At 36.7% G+C, this 24,607-nt stretch overlaps 1 protein-coding gene across 5 annotated transcripts in view; it reads left to right on the top strand.

Annotated features, from left to right (window-relative positions):
- The window catches only part of ANKS1B (ankyrin repeat and sterile alpha motif domain containing 1B), a 792,232-nt gene that overhangs the window by 263,468 nt on the left and 504,157 nt on the right, over positions 1 to 24,607 (top strand). For all 5 annotated transcript variants that reach the window (XM_070410887.1, XM_070410886.1, XM_070410885.1 and 2 more), the window contains exon 12: positions 20,248 to 20,428. In XM_070410887.1, the coding sequence (XP_070266988.1) occupies positions 20,248 to 20,428 (181 nt within the window). The remainder of the gene's footprint in view (positions 1 to 20,247; positions 20,429 to 24,607) is intronic.

The following is a 24,607-nucleotide window of genomic DNA, read 5'->3' as shown; positions in this document are numbered from 1 at the left end:
GAGTTAGAAACATCGATGAGAGAGAAATATCAACCAGCTGCCTCCTGCACATCTCCCACTGGAGATGTGCCCGCAACCCAGGTACATGCCCTTGACCGGAATCGAACCTGGGACCCTTCAGTCCGCAGGCCGACGCTCTATCCACTGAGCCAAACCGGTTTCGGCAAGCTTTTGAATAATTTGGTGGTAAAAGGAAAATATGACAGGTGTTGAAGGAAGGACAGAATTTAAGAAACCATTGTGTGTGTGTGTGTGTGTGTGTGTGTGTGTGTGTGTGAATGTCAGGATGCATGAAATTAAATCTGGTTGTAAAGAATGGGAAAGAGGAGATTAAAAGTTGATGGGAGAGACATGAGTGATGAATACTGAAATGTTAAATTTATAATAGGAGGAGTGACTAAATCTAATTAGCTCCAAAGTTCAAACACTGGCATTACTGGAGTGTTTGGATAAGGAATTGGCTGTTAAAGCATTGGATTTTGGGGCTGCACCCTTGGTGTTGGTTTTAGCTGGATGGATTTTTCTACTCTTCCTTTTTCACGACATGGGTATGTTTGAGAAGTGACCCAAAGTGGAGGCAGAAAAAAAGACAATTTTGGCACAGTATCACAGATGAATCATTTTATTAGGTGCTTAATATTGAATTTGATAATAACATTTTCATGAACATAGGTGGATATTAACAGCAAGTCAACCTGTAAAATTTGGAAATTCTGATTATCTTGAGGCTGTTCCTGGTACAGATCCCACCACATACTTTAAACCCCATCCATAGTAGAATCTGACACAATGAAGTGAGAAGGCTACACTTTTTCACAGCTATGGAGGGATCTTATAAAAAGAAGCACACAGAGGCCATAGAAAGATAAAAGTCAAGGGCCCAGGTCTCCCAAGAGACTAAGGCAGGTGATTTGAAGAAAGATGAGTTGCTCCTGAATTCCTATCCATGATGGACTCTGTTTAAATCAGGTGGAAACCTGAAGGAAATCAATATTTTAGATATTCTTCTGGACTTTTTTTGGGGTGCTTAATGAGCTAATAATAAGGTAATTTAATAATAATCCATACCATCTCTCCCTTCCATTATTAAGAGTTTAGAACTTGTGGTATATAAAATTCTTGCCAAACTTAGAATACTATTTTACTGGGCACTGTGGGGTTATAGAATATATACGCTAAATTTTAAAATTAGAAATGAGAGTGGGTAAAAAACAGAGTCCTATAACTCAGAGTACAGAATATTGTATTGGGTTGAAGCAAAAAGTAGATAAGAAATAAAAAGGCCTTTTAAAAGATAATCTTTTAAAAATATTTTTCTTTTAGTGTATTGGGCCATTTATTTCTATTATTGACCATGTGTTTCATTTATTTCTTTTTTGCTTTTATTTATCTTTATTGTTGAAAGTATTACAGTTGTCCCCCCCTTCCCCCCCCATTGACCCCTTCCACTCCACTCCTGCCCTTTAAAAACCCCTACAAGGTAAGTATTTTTTTTTCTTTATTTTAATGATTGGGTTTGAGACTTAAAGAGGTTGAATAATTTTCCCAGTCTTTCAGACTCACTGACTGGACGAACTCTGGTCTCCTAACTCCAATAATCTGTTCATGTTAATTAGCTCCTCGGGGAGAAAATCATCAAGATGGAACATTGTATTCCAAAGGGATGATGAAGTTTGAGAGGAGAATAATAGGTTGGAAAAAGGAAGAAGAGCAGAAACATAGATGGCTGTAGTTTGTGACCTAATGGAGGAAACCAAAGAAGACTCTGTTCAGTAATCTGGAGTCCTTGAACCAAAGCCAAGTGAGAAGTGAAAGCTAAAAACAGAAAGATAATAAAATAATAGAAAATAATCTTAGGTGAAACAAAGAACAATTGGGAAAGAAAAAGATATTAAGAAATCAGTGGCCTCAACAATTAATCAGTAGTCCTCAACAAATTAGAATTTCCTGAGAAGATTAAAAAAAAAAAAAATGCCTGGACCCTACCCCAGACTAATTAAATCAGTATCTCTGAAGACAAGTATTTTTTTTTAAATCCTTATCGCTGCTCTTTCTAGGAATTCATTTCTAATCATGCTTGTCATCCTCTGTGTAACCTTTCTGACCCTTCAACTTGTCAGCAACATGAGGATGGTATTTGCCTTGCTTTCTTCTCAGGGGTGCAGTAAAGCTCAGATCAGATGGAATGTGCAGTGGTGCTGTGTAAATTGTAAGGCCCTGTAGCAGCCTGACTTGCTGTTACAGTGATTTAAAAGTGGTGTTTGTCCACATTTGAAATATGACCTTTGAGAGACACTCCTCTCTTGCTGTCTCATCCACAGTGGCTCTGATGATAGCAACTTCGGCTTTTAGGAAATGTGTTTGGGAGCCTTTTAAGTTCCTAAAGTCATTCAAGTCTACCCAGAATGATGCTGGCTAACTAGGGGGTATTCCCAACCTCCAGCATTTCATCCCATAGAGGTGTCTGCATAAGTGAGCCATGGAGATATGAACTGAAATTTGGGATGTGAGAGAAGCCAATAAAGATAGACACAGAATTGGGTCAGGCTGAAGGGAAAAGCCAGAATCCAAAAAGCACCCACTACAAGCTGTATCTTCCATCTACACTAATAAAAGACAAACATGCAAATTGACCGCACCTTTGCTATGCCTTAAGCCACGCCCACCAGCCAATCAGAGCAACTGTATGCAAATTTAACCCAACCAAGATGGCGGCCAGCAGCCACGGAGCTGGAGCAAGCAGGAGGCTTGGTTGCCCCAATGATGGAGTAAGCCAAGCTTCTCGGCCGGCTCTGAGCTCCACTCAAAGCAACAAAGCTTCAATTATAGAAGGTAAATAAACCCCAGATACCTGCTTTCAGCAGGCCATGGCCACGGAACTGAAGCGAGCAGGAGCCGGCAACAAAGTTTCAATTATAGAAGGTGAATAAATCCCAGAATAAAAGAAAAAAAAGAAAAAAAAGGAGAGGCTGGGAGCTTCCGTCGCCAGGGGGCTTGGCCAGCCTGAAAACGGCCCTCAGCCCCTCACCCAGACTGGCCAGGTACCCTAGTGGGGACCCCCCCCCCCACCCTAAAGGGGGTGTAGCCAGCCTGGAAACAGCCATCAGCCCTTCACCAAGGCTGGCCAAGCACCCCAGTGGGGACCCCCACCCTGAAGGGAGTGTGACCAGCCTGAAAATACCCATCAGCCCCTCACCCAGGGTGGCCAGGCATCCCAGCGGGACCCCCACCCTGATCTGGGACACCCTTCAGGGCAAACCAGCCGGCCCCCACCCATGCACCAGGCCTCTATCCTATATAATAAAAGGGTAATATGCAAACTGACCCTAACAGCATAAAGACTGGGAATGACTGGTCACTATGACAGACACTGACCACCAGGGGGCAGATGCTCAATGCAGGATCTGCCCCTTGGTGGTAAGTACGCTCCCACAGGGGGAGCTCTGCTCAGCCACAAGCCAGGCTGATGGCTGCCAGCACAGCAGTGGTGGTAGGAGCCTCTCCCACCTCCCCAGCAGCACTAAGGATGTCCGACTGCAGCTTAGGTCTGCTTCCTGCTGGCAAGTGGACATCCCCCGAGGGCTCCCAGGCTGCCAGAGTGATGTCTGGCTACCAGCTTAGGCCCAATTCCCCAGGGAGCAGGCCTAAACCAGCAGGTGTTCATCCCCCAAGGGATCCCAGACTGCGAGAGGGCACAGGCCAGGCTGAGGGACCCCCCCCCCCCCCAGTGCACAAATTTTTGTGCACCAGGCTTCTAGTTAATGAATAAAATCACCATCATTCTTTATAGATGCCATGCCAATCATATGCCAGTAGAATATTATTCATCCTCATTTCTTTTGATGAAACTCTGGCTGTATTTACCCACATTGAAAATTGGGAATGATTTACTGCTGACTCTTTCTACATGTAAAATAAAAATTCATCTCCTTTTCTAAGCATAAAATCTGATTCTCTGAATTTTGTGCCCACAATGCCCTTTACAGCAGCAGACTTTATTAAATGGTTGTTGTTTTTTCTTTTGTGCAGTTATTCAGGTTTTTTCTTCTGCATACATAAAAATCTCAGTGGGTGCCATTCTTTGGCATGTCTTTCTCCCTAGAGCATTTCTAGGCAGTCTGAATAAGAACGCATAGATGGAAATTTCTCTGGGAAAAATTTCCTTAAAAAATAAAATGTCTAGAAACTAGCGTTGGCATTATTGTTTTAAATGTCTTCAGTGCGAATTAAAATTTGAAACCTAATCTCATTCCTTGTTATTGACTTGTACTGGGCAAAGTTAAAGGCCTGCAGTAGTTACCTCTGCCTCTCAATTCATGGGAACCCGATTGCCCGCGTGATGAATAGCAGACCTAATGTATGAATCTGAAGTTGATCACTTCAACTTCCTACTCTTGCCTGTTCCAAAATTCTGGAATTTAGCTATGAATGTACCACAGAGCACATTGTTACTTTATTTGCTGATTTGTTCAGTAAACAGAGTTGAGTGCTTATTGGATGCTGGGCATCATAAAATGATATTTACATATAAAAATGACCTCAAAGGACCTTTAATCGACTGAGGGAGACTGTGTTCTAAAGAGATAGCATTTAGATTTTCACTGATGGAATTCATTGATTGAATGAATAATCCCCGGGATTATCATGAGATTTCTCCCAATCTACATTCATTCCCTGTGTATTCTCCTCCAGTTCCAGGGCTTTAAATGCTGTCTATATGCCGATGACTCCTAAACTTCTATCTCCAGCCCCGACCACTTCCCTGAACTCAGGCTCATATGCAGCCAGCTACCCTAAATCTCAAATAAATGTCTAAAAAGCATTTTAAGCTTAACATGTGTGGCACTAAACTTTGCATTTCAGTTCATGGCAGCACAGGGTAAAGAAATTGATCCCATTCTTGATTCTTTTCTTCTTCTCACACTGTCACATCTGGTCCATCAGAAAACCTTTTAGGGCCGACAATTTCAACTATGGTTCAGGACCCCTTGGCAGTCTCAAAGAACCTTTCAGGAGGTCTGTGAGGTCAAAACTGTTTTCATAATAATACAAACATATTTTTCCCTTTCCACTCTTATTTGTACAAGTGCTTGATGGAGTTTTCCATTGTTGCGCGATGATGTGCAATGACATCATAGCTCTGATGGCTAATGAAATGTGCATTTGGATTCCTATGTTTTTAAAAGTATCTCAGTTTTAATTTTTAATACACTATTACCCCCCTGTACGAAATGTGTTTCCAGTAATTTTTAAGGATATGAAATGGTCCTGAGATTTTAATAAAAGTTTAAAGATTGTTCCTCTAGTTTTCTTTTCAAAATATATCTTGAATCAGGACCCTCTGACCATTTCTCCTCTGCCACTATCATATAAACCATTAATGCTCTTGCCTGGACTTTTGAAAAAGCCTCTCACTCTGTTTCCTGGCAATGACTGTTGTGCCCTTATTATTCTTTTACAAATTGGCAGGTGGACTTACTTAAATCAGATCATGTGATTCATCTGCTAAACTTCCAATGTCTTCCCATCTCACTCAGACTAAAATCATACATCACCTTATGTAATTTGACTCTCTCTTTAAAACCTCTTAATCGATCTCCTGTCAGCCTCCACGTAGCTCACTTTACTCCAGCCACGCCATCTTTTCTACACTGCCTCAGATAAGCCAAACAGTCCCTGCCTTATGTTTTTGATACTCATCATGGACTTGTCTGGAATGCCCTTCTCCCACTGACTTACGTGGCTCATTATCTTTCTTCCTTCAGCTCATATTCAGATGCCACTATGAGGAAGCCTTCTCTGACCACTGAATATAAAGTAGCCTCAACTTCACGTTCTAGCTCCTTTATGCTAGTTTTCCTCTGTAACATATTTTCCTGATTTAGCATTTATGTGTTGGTCAATGTCTTTCCCACTCGAATGGATGTTCCATAAGAATAAGAACAACGTATTATTATGATTATTATATGCTCAATCCTAGTACCTAGGACAGCACCTAGTACATAATCGGTGCTCAATAAGTATAATTTTCATTAACAGAGGATGGTTCGGTAAAAGCCAGAGAAGGCTATTCTAGGAAGAGGGTACACAAATGGAGCTTTATATTTGAATAGAAATTAGGTAGATAAAGTGGTATATACACTGTCCAGGGAGCACAATAGAATGAGCAAGGCTTTTATAGATTTTTTACTTAATGCTGTGCCAAATTCACCATAGGGTATTCTAATAAATCAAGAAGTCCCAACCACATAGTCAACCCTCTTCCCCTCAATCAGAATGTCTCAATATCTGTGAAGTACTCATTCTGAGTGGTGTTTCTGGAGTAAAAAAATGTTCCAGTGGTCAAATGTATTAGGGAATTATAGGGTTAAACACTTTTCTGCACTGAAGGATTTTTCATAGCCTTCCCCCAGTTCCACCCTTGGAAACCCATTATTATTTTTCACAACTAGTGATCCACAGCACACAATTTGGGAAACATGATATAGGTCACTTGATATGCTTCTTTATAGCTGACCCCAGCAGTTCCATTCTGGTTTGATTTTTCCACTCATTCTGCACAAATTTATACTGTTGAGAAGGGGACATGATGACTAAGCAATAAATCTGTGTCATTCATGTAGTCTGTTACAGAATGGTATCTATACATTATTTACTTAATTCTCTAAGCAATCATATCAGATAATAGAGCCATTATAATTTCTATTTTATGTATGAAGAAAAGTAAAATAAGTATACTGTACCCTGTTGAAAAACAAGTTTTAAATCAATGGTGTTAAATCCCTAAAACTGAAAAACAAGTAATTAGAAGGACCTACATTTTTCACTATAATACAGTATTATGTTAGCATCATTATATTTTACATTGATTGAATTCAATTCAATAAGTTTGTTTCAAGCACTATATTAGTCACTATGAGGAATAAAAAAGTTTACATAATTGTTTGAGTTTGGTACACAAATTAACTGCACTGTTTTACTTTCTCTCCCAGATTCAGAACCAGTTGAGAGATATGATATAGGAGTTAGACAAATTAAAATAAAATGTCATAATTTTTATTATTACTGTAGAACTGATTGGACAATATTATTCTGGATATGTAGCTAAATGTGCTTGCTGTAACTTTGCCCTGGAATGAAACACATCACAGCCATCTACAAGGTGGTTTTGATACAGAAGAGCAGGGATGTATAGATTATGCTGACATGTTGGCTCTGTAGAGGAGAAGCCCAGAAGGGGCAGAGCCTGGAATGCTTAGTTCTTTCCCCAAAGACATTTTGCAGCTGAGCAATTCTCACTCCATGGGGAGATATGAGTGAAGGGAGAATAGGCCAAGAATGTTACTCTGATGGAATTACCTTTCTTGTGGAAACATGAGGCCAGAGAGTACAAAATCAGTTTAACATGATAATAAAATATGCTTTATTTGGTCAAGTAGCCTAGCGTGTTTGGATAATAAAGCTCACTATACTTATTTGCCATTACATCAGCTTACTTCAAAAACATCTCTGTTTTCTTTATATTAATGGTACTACCATCTAATCGGTTTTCCAAACCAGAAATTTGAGTTGCCCTAGAGCCTTCCCTTTTCTTCTCTCCCTAGCGACTAGTAAATAGCAAACCAAAGCATCTCAATTCTGTTTCCTTAGTATCTGCCAAAGCTTTCCTCTTTTCTTTGTTCCCACTGCAAATGTCTAATTCACCTTCTCTTGACTTGATTATTGAAATAGCTTCCATAATGGCTCCCTTGCTGGCACTCTCATCTGCTCTAACTTATCTTCTACATTTCTCACAGTAATTTTCATGTTTTAATATTATTATTTTGAAACAATCAAAAAGTTACAGCAAAATTAAAAAACAATATAAAGACCTTTTTGCCTGGAATTATTTGTAAGTTGCTGATCCTATCAGCTCCAAATACTTTGGCATGTTATTTCTTACGAACGTGGACATGTATCCTTAACCAGAAAACAAAATCAGATATTGAACTTTGGCATGTTACTAGCATTGAATCCTATAACCCGATTCAAATATCACCAATTGTCATAATAATGTTTTATGGCAATAAGATCCCATCCAGAACCATACAGTGTGTCTAGTTCTCATCTCATTTGACCTGGAACAATTCCTCAGTCTTTTCTAGACTTTAAAACCATGACGCATTTGAAGATAACGGGTCAGTTACTTTATAGAATGTCCCTCCATTTGGGCACAAGCTAGGCTGAGGGACACCCCCCCCCCCCCCACATGAATATCATGCAATGGGCTTCTAGTATGACATAAATTTCCATAACACTGATAGTGTTTTATTCCAAAGGAAGTCCTATGTATTGTAAAGGGTGTCCCAAAATTCATGCAAGAAGTAATTTTGATAGAAAACACAGGTTTATAATTAAAAATTGTAATTTTTTTATTGATTCATAAAGTATACAGTATAGGGTTATGTATGGATTAGCACATCGGGTAAATGGCCTCCACAGCTTTGCTGGCACATACGCAAAGCCGGGGTCTTCATTGGTCTTCATCGTCCCTGCTCCTGGGCCATAATTGGTACTTGGTAATGTTTATCAAATTGAAGGGATTGAAATCAAAGGGCAACAGATATTAGAATCTTATTCAATAAACCAAGTAAAATTAGGCTTTTATTTTTTGTTGTTGTTGTTAATGCTCACACAAAATTCAAATTTTGCGTGAATTTGGGACACCCTTTACTTATTCTTAAAACTTCATATCATCTTAAATTCATCCATATAAGTATTTGTACTGTCACATCTTTCTGGTTTGAACCTTAAGCTCTTTTTTTCTATCTACTGTTTATTTACTTCTTGGTGATAACCCTCATCACAATTGCTTTTACATATACAGGGGTGGGCAAACATAGGTTTACAGTTGTGAATACATGAAACAGAGTTTATTCTTATATCATTACATATTAATTATTGTATTATTTTCCATATGAACAACTGTAAAACTACTTTTTCCCACCCTGTACTTTGGATAAAATGATCTTTTAAACTGTAATTTTCTTACTTACCAAACCAAAAAAAGGGGGTGCCATTATTTTTATTATATAGGAAGACATTTGGGGTAATTGTAGAGAAAAATAAATAAAGCATGGTGCAATGGAAAGGGTATGCATTGCTTTGAAGTGTTGAGAGGGCTAAAGTGTAAAACTGTCTTTGAAAGTTACTGAGTATCCTTTGAGAAGTCTCAATTTCCCAATCTGTAAAATGTGGTAAATAATATTCACTTTTGCAGTGGTTGTATTTGCATGAAAAGTATATTGTAGGATGTCCGACACAGCATGTATTTAATGAGAGGTATTATTAGTAATGATGTAAAGTAAGAATTGGAAAGCAGAATGACTTTTGGTAGGTTAAAAAGCAATGCATACTGCACATTTATTTGTAAAAAAATTTTTTGCTCTCATGCACACAGTAGCATATGCTTCCTGTTTTGGCTGCTCAAAACATATCTTCTATAAATCATTATACAATTACCTCCTGCTGTTCTTAAGCAGAAATTGAAAAAAGAGAGAAATACACAAATTGCCTATATCAGGAATGAAACAGGGAATATTACTACAGACTCTATAGACACTAAAAGGTCAATGAAGGAATATTGTAAACCACTCTCCCCATATAAATTTGACAATTTAGCTTAAATGAATAACAAACTAGCACAATTTACCCAATATGAAAAAGATAACACGAATAGTCCTATAGCTTTTAAGGAAATCAAATTCGTAATTTATAAATCTTTCAAGAAAAACAAGTTGGTTTTACTGGAGAATTATAACAGATATTTGAGGAAGATTTTTTTTTAATCCTCACCCAAGGAGTGAAGATATTTTTTCCATTGATTTTTAGAGAGTGGAAGGAATGGGAGAGAGGGAAAGACAGAAAGAGAGAGAGGAAAGAGAGACATTGATGTGATTGATTGCCTCCCTCACACACCCTGACCTGTGGTGGGCATGGAACCTGCAACCCTCAAGTACGCAAGCCTATGCTCTAATCACTTAGCAACACTGGTCAGGGCTTAAGGAAGATTAAGTTCAATTTTAAACATTTTTTTTCCTGAAACAAGAGAGGAATTTTGCAATTCATTTATGAAGCTAGTATTTCCCTAATACCAAAACCAGACAGTACAAAACAAAACAAAAACACTAAAAATGCCCAATAACACAAAAAACAAATACCACAGAGCAGTATCCCTCATAAATATAGACACAAAATTTCTTAATCTATTAGTAAGTAGAATTCAGCAAGATATAAAAAGCATTATATACCGTGACCAAGTGGAGTTTATTCCAGGGATATAAGACTGGTTGAAAATTAATGAAGAAGAAAACCACATGATCATTGAAGCAGATCAATTGAAGCAGAAAAAGCCATCAACAAAATATAAGATCCATTCATGATTTTTAAATGTATTTTTATTGATTTCAGAGAGGAAGAGAGAGGGAGAGAGAGAGAATCATTGATCAGCTGCCTCCTACATGCTCCCTACTGGAATCGAACCTGGGACCCTTCAGTCCACAGGCCGATGCTCTATCCACTGAGCAAGACCAGCTAGGGCCATTCATGATTTTTTAAAAAATCTCAGAAAAATAGAAACAGTGGAGAACTTCCTCAACTTGATCAGGATCATCTATAAAAATTCTTTAGCTAATATTTAATGGTGAAAATTTGAATGCTTCTCCTCAGAATAGGAACAAAATAAAGATGTTCACTCACACATCATTGTTATTCAACATAGCACTGAAAGTTCTGGCTGTGCAATAAAAAGAGGAAATAAAAGGCATAAGGCATGTGGATTGGAAAGGAATAAATAAAACTGTTCCATTTGCAAATGACATAATTGTCTAGGTAGGAAATCCCAATGAATCTACAAAAAATCTTCCTACTAATAAGTTAATTCAACAAGGTCACAGGATGAAAAATAAACATTTAAAAAATCAATTGCATTCCTATAAATTAGCAATAATCATGTGGTCACTGGAATTAAAAATACAATATCATTTATAATCAACATACAAAGCAAAGAAAAATCTACCAAAACATGTATAGGATTTGTGTACAAAAGTACAAAATAGTGGTGAAAGATATAAAAAATGCAAATAAGTATATAAAGAGTGTTTATGGATTAGAAGACTCAATAGTAAAGATGTAAATTCTCCCCCAATTGATATACAAATTTAATGTGCTTTCTCTCAAAATCCCAGCAAGATTGTTTAAAGATGTATACAAGATTATTCTAGAATTCACATAGAAATATAAAGGAATTGGGATAACTAAAACAATTTTGGAAACAAGAATAAACTGGGAGGAACTAGTCTGCCCAATGTTAAGATTTATTTTATAGTTACAGTATTTAATACTATATTAGCAAAGGGATGGGCACAATGGAACAGAAGAGAGAACCCAGAAATAGACCTACACAAATATGCCCAACTGATACTTGACAGAGGTGTCAAAGCAATTCAATGGAGAAAAGATAGCCTTTTCAACAAATGGTGTTGGCGCAATTGGGCATCCATAGGCAAATATCTGTCCTAAGTCTCACACCTTAAACAAAAATTAACACAAAGGGCTAACTGACTTAAATGGGAAATGTAGAATTAGAAAACTTTTAGAAAAAAATTATAGGAGATACTTTTTTGGATCTAGAGCTAGGTAAAGTGCTCTTATACTTTATAACAAAAACATTATCCATAAAAGGACAAATTGTGCTTTCTCAAAATTAAAAATGATTGCTTCATGAAAAACTGTTAAGTGATGAAAAGACAAGTGGAGACTGGAGAAAACGTTTGTGCACCACACACCTGCAGAATAAGAGTTTCTAAAATATATAAAGAATACTCAAAACTAAACAGTCATATAAAAAACAAGCAATCCAATTAGAAAATGGGCCAAAGACATGAAGAGACATTTCCCTATAGAGGATATACAAATGGCAAATAAGCACGTGAAAAGATTTTCAACATCACTAACAATTAGAGAAATGCAAATTAAAACCCCAGTGAGCTATCACTACATCTATCAAAATGACTAAAATAAAAAATAGTGACAACACCAATTGCTGGCAAGTATATGGAGAAACACATACATTCCTTGTGGAAAGTGAAATGGTACAGTGACTCTGGAAAAACAGATATTTGAATATTTGAATACCTAGTTCAAAAAATATTTTTTTGCAAGAAAGTCATGACTATTTTAATGCTGGGAGAAGCTTCCCTGAGAATCAACTTCATGATTTGGAGGTAAAAAAACACTCTCCAGGTTTTTAATATCTATATTCAGTCCACAGCAACAACACTTTTATTGAATAAAACTAGAATAATCACCCAAACTTCTAATACCCTTTCATGTCTATATATATATATATACATAGTATTTCCAATTCAGGTTTGAATAACTTGTATGAAGAAACTCACTCATATGAAGAAACATATATTACATATTTTTCATTTTAAAAATTTACACTCATACTTATGTATGTTAAATACTACGGATGTATTAACAGTTTTATAATTTATTTCTTTCAATAGAAGATGAGACTATATGTTAATCCATAGCCAAATATCTCTATATAAAAATGAAATGAGTTAATAGAGAAAAGCATAAAATATAAAGATTTAAAAAATTTTTGCCTTTCAACACTGAATAACTATAGGGCTTAATACACAGTTGAATTAGATTTCATTTGTTCCTGTGTTCCACCTACCTGTATTTTCTTCAGCACCCTTTAAAACAATGATTTTTAAAAAATCAGTGCTGTCAGTAGGCTGGAGAGTAGGAAAATTGCTCATTGATATAAATATGAGAAACTCAAGAGCTATTAGGCTCTTGATCTACCTGTACTTTATGTTGCTTCTTTTTGCTTTATCTATAGTGTGGTGTCCTGGCTGGGGCGGGGGGGGGTGGCGGGGGCAGGTAGGGGGGATGCAATTTAAAATTCCATATAACTGTGTTTTAGTTTCAGCTCTCCCATTTGTTAACTGTGAGACTATCTCTAAATCTCAAGTTCACTGCAAAACGGAAAGAGTAATAGCTACTTTCAATACCAATCTTATAGGCTTAAATGAGATAACAAATTTTAAGTTCCTAGAAGTGTGTTACCCCCTCTTGGGTACTTGATATTTGCTCACACCCACTTTTGCCTGTCTATGTTTGTCCATAATCTATATAGCAGAGGAATGGTATTTTGCATACTTGAAGATAAGAAGTTCCATATCTTCAAAATAAGCCTTAATCATATCAACTATTATATTCGTGACCAAAATAAAAACAAACACACAAAAAAACTGTACTCCATATGAAGGCTTTTTTCCCTTTTACTGAAAAGAAGAAAATATTATTTTCCATTTGTATGACATGTGAATAAAAGTTTAATAATATTTACCCCTACTGAGTTGTCTAGACTCCCTCCCCTCTCTATACAGGTTTAAGAGTGATTAAGACAGAGAAATAGGAGAATTCTAACTCAAGATGGCGAACTGATCCCAACTGTTTACATCTTCTCTCTCCTGAAATGCAATTAAAATGGTAAAATAAATATACAAATAAGAATAACTCCATAACAGTGATGAAAACCAGAGAGTGGAACTATCAGAGGCATTTGAGAACTTCTGAAAGAAGTTCAACTGAAAAGAGCGAAACCAAGGTCAATGAACAAAGTAAATAACCTCTGAGAAAACAGAGCTAATGTAAGAAAAATATTATAATCAGTATCCTCAGGAAGATTTGAGAAGTTCTTGAATTCATAAAATTAAGAAGAGGCTATTTTTGAAATGGAATTTTTTAAAATTAAAAATAGGATCATTAGACTAATGATATATTGTCATGGGGATGTAAAGTACAGCATAGGAAATATAATCAATAATGTTGTAATAACTACGTATGAAGTCAGGTGGAGGCTAGACTTATTGGGGGAACACTTTGTAAGTTATACAAAAAAAAAAAATAGGATCGTTACACCTAAAGTCATAAAAAAATGCCTAAAAGTTTCATGCCTTATCTTATTTTTTAACTGATGTAGCTCCAGAGCCTACAATAGTGTCGGAAACATGGCTTATGGTCACTAGTACTTTTTTGAACAAATTAATGGGAGTGGTTTAGAACACCAAATTATAGAATACTCCCAAAATATAAAAAAGAGGGAGGGTCAAAGAAATCCAAAAGCCATTTACTAAAAGTTCTAGAAGCAGGAGAAGTCACAACAGTAATTGAGAGAGTGTGGTATTAGCACAGGAATAGACAAGTAGATCAATGAGAATGTAGTAGAGTCCAGCAATGTAAAGCCAGTCATATTTGGAAATTTAGTGTAATAAAGTAGCATTTCAAATCAGCGAATATATAACGGTATTGGCTAGTAGGCTATCATTTTGGGGAAAAATAATTAGAATTGAATTTTTTTACCATATACCAGATACACAAAGTATTCTAGGTTGATAAAAATTCTAAAAGAAAATACTACTGGTCTAGCTTCCCATTTTTTACAATGCCACTTCCATCTCAGTTTTGGAAAGTATTTAAGAAAGAATCTAATTTATTACCATTGACTTGACATAATTTACCAATGGTTCAGTGTTTGGATGGAAAGTCTATCATTTCCGCGTATGTTTATGGATGTCACTTGCTAATTTTTTGACTTTCAGCCATCTTCCCTTGGAAGTCATTCTGAACTTGAGTTTTGCTTGAATAATTTAATACCACCATTGACTTTTTCTAGCACCACTTTGTCTTTGTACTGACACGAGAATGTCCCTCTAGTCCTACTTGACATTTTATTAGGAGGTTGATGAGGTCCCTTTATAATGAAATTAAGTGAATTCAAATGATTTTAAATCCAAGTAAGTGGATTTAAAAAATGTCCATTAGTTTAAGTAATTTGAAAATAACGGAGGAAACATACAAGTGGATATTTGAAAGTTACATTCCAATCCAGAAAACACTTGAAAGTAAATGCACACATTGCCTAGATCTTACCCTAATCAGGAGTTGGGTGTTCTTATTTTACTCATAAACGAATCATATCTGTCTCGGTTGCAGAAATGCCATGAAATTATTAAGGTTGTATCAGAATATATCAGTTCATTTACATTTTTACCGAATGTAAAGAGATTCTATGGTAATTGGTTCTGATGAAGAGAATCCAAAGTAAGGGTAGGAAATGCATGCCATTCTGTATGTGACACCATTAAATTACTCTTTTTAAGGTAATAACCTAAGATGGCACTGGCTTCATGGATGTGGGACAAGTGCAGTCCCAATGGGCATCACTCTCAGAAGGGCCTCATGCTTGGGGTTTAATGCTCCTGGTCAACTGTCTAAATTTCTGAATGATTTTGACCTCTGAATTTGTTTTCAAAGTGAAGTCTGTGTGCACATGGAGCCTGTGCTGGGGCTTGGAGCCTTGGCTCATCTGTGGTTCACCTCCCACCATCTCCCCACCTTATCAGGTGTGTTCTTAGCAGTGAGACCCTGAACATGGGGAGGATAGAGATGAGGTGCACACGCTAAGTTGCAGGACAGAGCCTATGGGTGCCTGTGAGAGTCTGCTCTCATCCTGTGAGTGTCCCAGTGCCCAAGGGAATGAGACATTAAGTAGCAACTAAGACCACATGACAGATCTAGAAAGAGACCATGGAAGAAAGGAAAGCTTTGTTTTATATCTGCTTTGGGAACAAGGGGCCCCACATCTTCACGTTGCCCTGGTTCCAACAACTCTATGGAGCTGGTCCCGACTCTTTCACAGTCATTCGTGTATCTGTTCAATTTCAGCTCCTCAGAGACATTTCCTAATCACCCTATCACAGGGGTGACCCACTTTTTCTGTAAAGGACCAGAGAATAAAGTAGTTCAGGCTTTGTGGGTCATAGAGCCTCTGCTGTAACGGCTCAGCTCTGCTGTGATAATATGAAAGCAGCCATAGACCAGATATAATGAATGTTCCAATAAAACATTATTTATGGATACTGAAATTTGAATTTCATGTAATTTTCACCTGCCATTAATATTATTTTTCCTTTGCCCCCCCCCCCCCATCATTAAAAAATAGTCAGATCTGTAGTTTGCTAATTCTGGTTAAGTAAATATGTGTGGGAGCAAGTCCTTGGGAAAATAGGGAGAGATGAGTGCTGGACCACAGGCAAGGAAGGGAGATGTTTTAAAGGAAGAGTCACAATGAACACAAGTGCAACTCATTTTACAAATTGAAACTTGGCAAATTCCATTTGTAATTTTAACGTTTTTGTGAAAATACTTTTCTTTCTTATACTGAATAGCTTGGCAGGATTCCATCAGGATAGTTTTTTTTTTTTAAGTGAATGTATTAAAATCAAAGCAAGTATTCCAGGCCCATCTCCATTTTTAATAATGCTACTATCTCTTTGTTCTTTCTCCCATTACTATTATTTCATTTCTCCACACAGATATTTCTTTAATCCTGCCATTGTGTTTTGTGTTTTGAGGCACCATTTGCTTATGTCTAGATGTGAACACATGGCCTTTCCTTTTCTTTGAAGCCCTTCTGCTTGCTGCTTATGTGATCTTGAGTAAATAATTTAACCTCTCTGATCCACTGATTCTGTGCTAGTTAGGCTAAGTAGTGCTAGCTGACACGACAGACCAACCCAGAATCTCAGTGGTTTAACATAAAGGAGGTTTTACCTCAACTTCTTAGAAGGTCCAATGTGGATTGAATGACCCTCCTTCATCTTGGAACTACATCATCTGCAGAGTAAGAGAGGGTTGGAGAAGGCTCACTTCTACAGACAGTCTGTTGGTCAGAATTAGTTACCTGTCACCAACCTAAATGCACATAAGGCTTGGAAATAACAAGGAACCTACGTTTATAGTTTTGTTGAGCACTAAAATGGTCTCTTAGAACAGGGGTTGGCCGATGTTTTCTCTATAGGACCAGGCAGTAAATATTTCAGGTGTTGTGGATAATGTGGCTTCTGTCTAAACTTAAAGTAAATGAATGGGCATAGATATGTTCCAGTAAAACTTTATTTTCAGCAACATGAGGCGGGCCAGATGTGGGCCAGAGGCCGTAGTTTGCTGATCCATATGATTCTTCCTTTTTATTACCTCAGATGCTCAAAGAGCTTTGGGCAATAACTCTCCACTCTTTGTTCTTCAAACTGGGTAATAGCTGATGGACAGTTCTGAAGAGGTAAATAAGAATGGGGTCAGCTGATCACTGATCAATGGTTCCTTCCCTTCAAATTTCTATTAGCTTATCTCCCTTTCTCCAGATATCTTATTTGAAGTTATGCTACAGTGAGATCATAGCACTCTGCTCAAAGAAAGAAAGGGAAAAGGGAAAGTAAAATGTAGATTTGCATGACCATGCATTAGACAGTCTACACTGAGTCCTGAGAGCACACAAGCATACATCTTTCATGTTTCTGTGTAGGAATATATACATTTGTGTTTCCCATTAAAGAACTTATCTTCTGGTATTTACCCAAGTGAGAAATCTGTGAGTCACCCTAGACTCCTCCCTTAAAAATCAATCTTCCCATACAATCAGGTGTCAAGACTAAAAAGCTAACCTCATTAGCATCTCCTAAAAACATCTGCTATCTCTAACCCTGTTGCCATTGCTTTACTTAGGATCTCGTTATGTCATGGCTGGAATTCTATAACATCCTCCTAATTAGTTTTCCTTCCTCAAGTCCAACCCCGACCAATCTATTCTCTAAATTGCTAAAGTAAGTTTATTAAAATGCAAACTCGGCTATCAAAACCTTGTTTGAAAATCATTCAGTGTGTTTTTTTTTTAAATGTTCACATTAAAGATCAAACTCATTGGCATGGCATTTAGAGCCCTTTATGATTTGGCCCCTGCAACTTACAATATCCCATGTCTTGAACCCACCACTATCTTCACGTAATCTGCACTGTAGCCACCCAGACTATTTATAGTCTGTATTTCCTTTCTCCCCATCCTCTTTTGTCTGCCTACCACATGCTTCCCACCTCTGCTTCATCAGAATTCAACTGTCACCAATCACCTGCTCATGGAGGCCTTTCCTGATTCCCTCCCTAAGTTAGAGACCCACCTTTGGGCTCCCTTTATATTCTGTTCCTCCACTTATAGTCCTTTTCACTCTACTATATTGTACTGAAGCATAATTCTTGGGTGGCTTGTCTCTTCCCTCATGCACCATTCCTTCTCCAACAGAAGTTTATCATCACCTGGACCGTAGAGACAATGTCTTTATTATCTGTTCCTGTTACAGTGCTTACCATGGCATCTGCAATTTAGTCACTCAGCAGATATCTGTAGAATGAATTCATGTAGCAAAAAAAATATAGCCTGTTTGCTTTTATTATTTTATGCATAACAAATTGGGTTTATATGTAAACAGAACTTTGGGTGGTCCGGGTTAAAAAACATTTATTTAAGAAACATTTAAACATAAAGAAGTCCGATACATCAGTTAGCTTGACCTTTATAAAGTTTATGACAAGGCAAATTATAAAAATTTGGTTTATGGCCTGTTTACAAAGTGAAACAGAAACACAACACAGCACAATAAAACAAGACCAAGATAATGGGCATGGCTGTGTTTTTATTGCAGCTAGTGTCATAGTTCATGACTTTGTTCTCTGTAAGAGAAAGTTTATTTATAAAGTCACAGAGGTAGAAAAAGTGAGCTGTGGAAGAAATGGGCTCAGAGCTTAGGAGAAAGAGAAAGGCAGGAAAATGTGCGTTGGGGGAAAGGTGTGGGCTGCTCCATTGAGAGCCGCCCGTAGTTCATGACATTTAATTGCTGTTATACAGTCTAGAGGAAAGAACATTGAATGTGAAACTGAGATTCAGCAGCTTCAAGGACAGACATTTCATGAGAAACCATGACTGACATTGAACCCTGGTCTTTCATACTTCAAAAGCATCTGAGTCCTGTGGGTACTCATTTGAATTCCATTACTGAGTTGATGTGGCATAATAATAAATGACTTGCAGTTTCTTGTATAACAATATTTATGCCTCCCAACCTCTTTCATTAAAATATTGCAATGGTGAAAGAATAAATCATAATGTGATCATTTGTACCCTTTATGTAAAAAAAAATAACCTGTAAAACAGGTATTTTCAGTATCATTTATTTTAGATTATAGACTAAATGATATCTACTTTAAAAACCATGATCTGGAAGAGACAGGGTAGCTGAAATATTATGCAAGAAAACAATCTTTGAAGTATAGTGATTAAATTAATAGGTATTTGAGGGCAATGGAAACATTGGCAAACCAAAAGTAACTTTGGGGAAATAAACTTATTGTAAAGAGATTGAAGTTAACCTCTTGTTAATTATTGTGAGATCGTTACTATTTCAGTAGTATGAATGAGAAGAATAAAAAGTAGAAATACTTGAATTGATTCTTGGGAAATGCACACAATTCTGAGAGCCAAAAAGACTGCAATCTTTTTTTTGAAGGACTACGTTAGAAGCTCTGCTGGCAGGGAAAAAGAGTGAACATAATTAAAACTATGGAAAAAAAATAGAAAACTGCTATTGGGAACAATCCATTACTGACAAACAGTATAGATTATAGGTGTCATTACTCCATGATTTTAACTTTTATTTTAAATTGACCTTTCTTGCTATTTGGGGATTAATTAAAACCCTTAAAAAATAAAATCAAAGTTTACCACAAATATCAAGCAGATTCTTGGATCCTGGAAAATGCCCTATATGACTTCAATTAATTCCGATGATAGAATTTCAGCATATGGTACTTGGGGACAATATCTAATGCCACCATTCCTTGGTCTATGTAAAGAATTAAAAAAAATAGAATTGCCTTAATGATGCTTCAATGTCATGAGATCCCTTTTATTGTTAGATTCTATATCCTCAGGGTCTGGCAAATGCCAGATGTTTCATAAATGTTAGTAGATTGAAAGGTGACTTATAATTGCAACTTTCCAAATTGATCATTAAAAGAAATTCCGCACACTACATTTTTACATACTTCTGGAGAAACCTAACAAAGAATCTAAATGATTTAATCAACTATGCCATTGTACTTTTTCATTAAATATTTTCATTATTTAATTTATTAAGGGATTGTTTAGTGTCCGTCTATAAAGCACAGTTATATTTTAAGTATAAATCCAGACAGTTTAACTGAAAAAAAATCGTCTCTTAGATTAAACTGATGGGGAGATGGGGCTAAAGATGAACATGATCATATTAATGCTGTCATCATGCTCATTTGTTTTAGCCTAAACAACGAACCTCTATTGTGTCTTCTCTGGATTTTCATCGGATGAATCATAACCAAGAATATTTCGAAATCAACACGTCTACAGGGTGTACAAGCTTCCCTTCCAGCCCTCCTGTTAGTCCACCCACCTCTTCTGTGGGAACCGCAGAGGTCAAGAACGAAGCAACTGGCCATCCAGGTAAAGCAGTTCACTTTATGCAGCTATATTTCTCAACTTTTAAAACTAAAGCCTTTATGAGTTAGATTCATTAAGAGGAATCCTTTGTACAAATTGTGCTGGGTTCTTTGATCACCTACATGTGAGGCAATGTAGGGCTTTATGATTTTTGTCAGAGTGTGGGTATAATATTCCTTCTGAATGCATTAATGGCCTTCTAGGCATTAGATATTAAAGATGATGTTATAATGATATTGTGATAAAATAATAGGGGTAAATACTACTATTTACCCCTCTCCACATAGTGGTAGCAACTCATCAATATATGCCATCTAGCTCTGAAACTAGAGACTTTGGCTCAAGGTTACCTGGGAAGATTAAATTGAACAGTGTGGTCTAAGTGGGCTATCAATCTATTCAAATCAAAGTGAACTTAGAGAAGAGGGGTGTGAAGAAATAAGCCTAGGGGTAAAGGGAAGATTAGGAAAGGAACCACACCCAGTAGTCAAACATACCTGGTTCCATCCAATCAGATTTGCAATGCTTCCCTTCTTCGGGGGCTAGGAGCTAATGACTGGTGGACAGAAATATGAGAAGTGGGGCCTAAAGGATATCTTCTGTTTATATCTGATTTAAAGTAAGTGAACTATTCAACTACTTTTCTTCAAAGAGGTATTATTTTAAAACTCTATATATAATTAATATGACTTTTAGAATCATAAATTATTGTTCATGTGTGTATTTCATGTAATTATGTTCAAAATGAATGTGTGTATAACTATATGAAAGAATACACATATTCTTATTTAAGTCCTTTACACTGGCTCTGCTTTTAAGAACACTTTAAGAAGACTAAAATTATTTCAAAAATTTAGCCAGAGAATTATTTTCCCCTAGGAAAACAACTAAGATTTTAAAAAATAATGATTAATGGAAGTGGTGAGATTGATATTCTGTGGAAGCTATTCTTTAATCTTTCCATGGCAACCAGAGTGATATTTACAAAATGTAAATCAAAGCATGTCATCATCGTGCTTAAGATGCTAGATGGCTTCTCACTGAACTTAGAATAAAGCCCAACTCCTTACTGTGGCCAATGAAGTTCACTGTAACCTCGCTCCTAACTAGCTCTTTAACCTAACCTTTTGCAAACCTATCCTGGCCTACATGGGCTGTCTTTGCTAGGCATTCTGGCTCTGGGGCTTTTGTACTTTGGTTCTTGCTGCCTAGAATCTCTGTGTTCAAATTTTTATGTAACTGAGTGTCACTTCAGTTTTGACTAAAATGTACTTCCTCATAGACGCTTTCCCAGGTTCCTTCAATATAATGATAATTATAATAACAATGATGCAAAAAGAGCAATAGTAATAATATTAATAAGCAATAGTATTTAAGCAAATGTTTAAATGATTTTCATAATGTTTTCAATATTAAATTTAATTTATAATTATTATAAATATTTAATGTCTTGAATTTAATATCTTTAATATTAAGAAGCAATAAGTATTTATTTTAAGCAAATACTTAACACTATGCTTCATACACTGTTTTAGGCATTTTATGTATAAACTCATTTAAACCTCATAACTGTTATATGAATTAGGTGTTATTTTTTATAGACAAGGTAACACAGGAAGAAGCTAAATAACAAATAACAGCCCATAATAATAGAGCTGGACTTCAAACTTGGTGGTAGAGTCCATGTTCTTAAACATTTTTCAACATTGCCTAGTTACTTTGGTCAAATCATCCTGTGTTTTTTTCCAGAACCTATTTACTATCTAAAATTATATTGTTCACTTGTGTACTTATTTATTGTCTTCTCTCCTCTTTCTGGATTTGTGATTTAGAATGGATGGGTCCCTGATACATTGTCGGCTGCCTCAGTTTGTTTACTAACTATGAAACTGGACTTCTTACCTAGCTTTGAAACTTAACCTCTTTATGCTATAGATTTTATCTATAGAATTAAGTTAATAATTAATTAATTAGATTAGCTTGCCCTATAGTGCAGTCATGCATGTAAAGTGATTAGTGCCGTGTCCGGTACATAGTGTTAAATAAATGTTAGTAACTATTAGTAGTAGTCATTATGTTAATGAAAGCTAGTATTATTCAGTGAGCATGGGCATTTAGTGTATGTCTGCCTTACACCAGATGCAAGTTTCCAGGAGAGGAGAGATGGGACATGATTTGTAAATAAAAGTGGTATGTGAACCCCAGGAAGGGTTGTAGGCATATAACTCATAATTAATACTTAGTTGAATTACTCATTCCAAATTTTGAAAGTTGAAATGGGAAAAATGACACTGATACTTGCCTTTCGGGAAATCTTTCTTAGCTTTACTTTAGTGTACTAATCGGTGTTTTTTTTAATGATTAATTTTGAAAAATTTCAAAAAATGCTTTGAGATAGATATTTATTTATTTATTTATTTATTTATTTATAAATTAAGAGTAAGAGAAGTTATGGGGCTAGTGTCCTCTCTCCACTCTGACCACCAGGGGGAGAGGATAAGAAAGACATCCTGTTGCCGTCTGGATTTCAGTGGCACCATCCAAAATGTAAGGAGAAATTATCATTTTCCACACATTTCAAAATTGTTATTTTCAGGTCTGACTTTTGAACAGAACTAAAATCTAACCTTTAACAGTTGAAATAATTTCAAATAGCATGCATGTTATTATGGTTTCCTAATGTAATATTTCACCTCCATGTTACATCAAAAATTTTAGAGTGGACTGATATTTAGTAATAATGAGTAAGGACAGAGAGTGCTGATTGTTTTACATCAAAAAGTAAAACTTTTAGGGAGTTATTTATCTACTAGGAAAACTAGTATTTTATTATCTTACACATCGATGTTTTGCTATCCTTTGCATTTAAGTACCTGCACATGCAGGTGCTACCACATAGGATATATGGAAAGAAGATGAGTTCCAGTGTCAGTTCTGTCACTGATTTCCTAGGTATTTTCCATCAAATCACTTAATTCCCTGAGAGGGGTGTTCCATACAGGATCACTCCCTCATGGTTCTCTTTCTGATCTTGACTACCACGGATCTCCTTCTTGTATGAACTTCTGAGTGATCTGAGAGCCTAGGTGATAGAGTATTTCAGTCTAGTAGGTACCCCTAATGGTTGCCAATGTGTTCCTTTTCCTCAGGTAACAGTTTTTTAAAATAGAAGTGGTGGAATTCTGAATCTATTTGAAAGGTAGAAGCGACATTTTTTTGGATGGGTTAGGTGGTAGGGTATGAGAAAATGAAAGAGACCAAAGATGTGACTCAAGGATTTGGGGCCCTTTTGACTTCTGGAAGGATGGACTTGATATTAGTTGAGATGAGGAAGCTCAGTTTTGGACATTTTAATTTGAAATATTATTGTATAATCAAGTAGATAAGCTGAGTAGATAGTTGAGAGTGATTTTTTTTAGTGGGATAAGGAAGGGTGGGAAGAAGCTATGTGATAATTTTATATTTAGCCAATTAAGGGGTATCAGTTTTAAAAGACTGAGAATCAGTGCTTTAGCCCACAATGAGTGACCCGTGAGTTCTGAATTCTTCAATGAAAATGTCCTGGGCAGGTGTGCTGTGAATTGCTGAGGGAAAAGAAGCTGAGAATCACCAGTAATAAAAGATGCTTCCTTCATATGTAAAGTTGTTTCCAGAAAGCTCTATGAAGAATTTTGTTAACTGGCACTTTTCGACACTTGCTTAGGAATTTAACTACCCTAGATAAAGAATTATCTCCAATTTCATTAGTAGTTTCCAACCATCACCTCCTGCTGGAGAAAACTTCTTCCCAAATGATAGAAATAACAAAAACAAAAGCTTTTAAGTGCTTAGCAGCATCGGATGCTTTTATGCAAAGGAGATGAGACATTAGAAAAGAACTAAAATTAGAACGGAGAAGGTGGCATGGACCTTTCACACTGCTTGGGGATTGCCAGAAAGCAAATGAAGGCCTTCTTTTTAATTAGTTCACACGGCCTGGAAATAGGCCTCCTGAAGCTGGGGCAGTGTTATTCCGGCAGCCGTTGGACGCAGGCAGCGGAGGGGCGCTCTGGCCTCCAGCCAGCATGAAGGCCAGAGCCGGGCAGCTGAGATGATGTGGAAGCTCCACGCTGAGACTCGGGGTGAGCTGATATGGAGGAAGTGAAGGGTTAGTGGGAATTATGTGTTAATTATATCTTTGTG

This window comes from Myotis yumanensis, unplaced genomic scaffold, assembly GCF_028538775.1.
Source record: "Myotis yumanensis isolate MYYU_CA2020_CCGP unplaced genomic scaffold, mMyoYum1.0.hap1 SCAF_3, whole genome shotgun sequence".
Classification (NCBI taxonomy): Eukaryota; Metazoa; Chordata; class Mammalia; order Chiroptera; family Vespertilionidae; genus Myotis; species Myotis yumanensis.
Note: the sequence above shows the minus strand (reverse complement) of the source record. Positions and strands in the feature narration are given on the sequence as shown.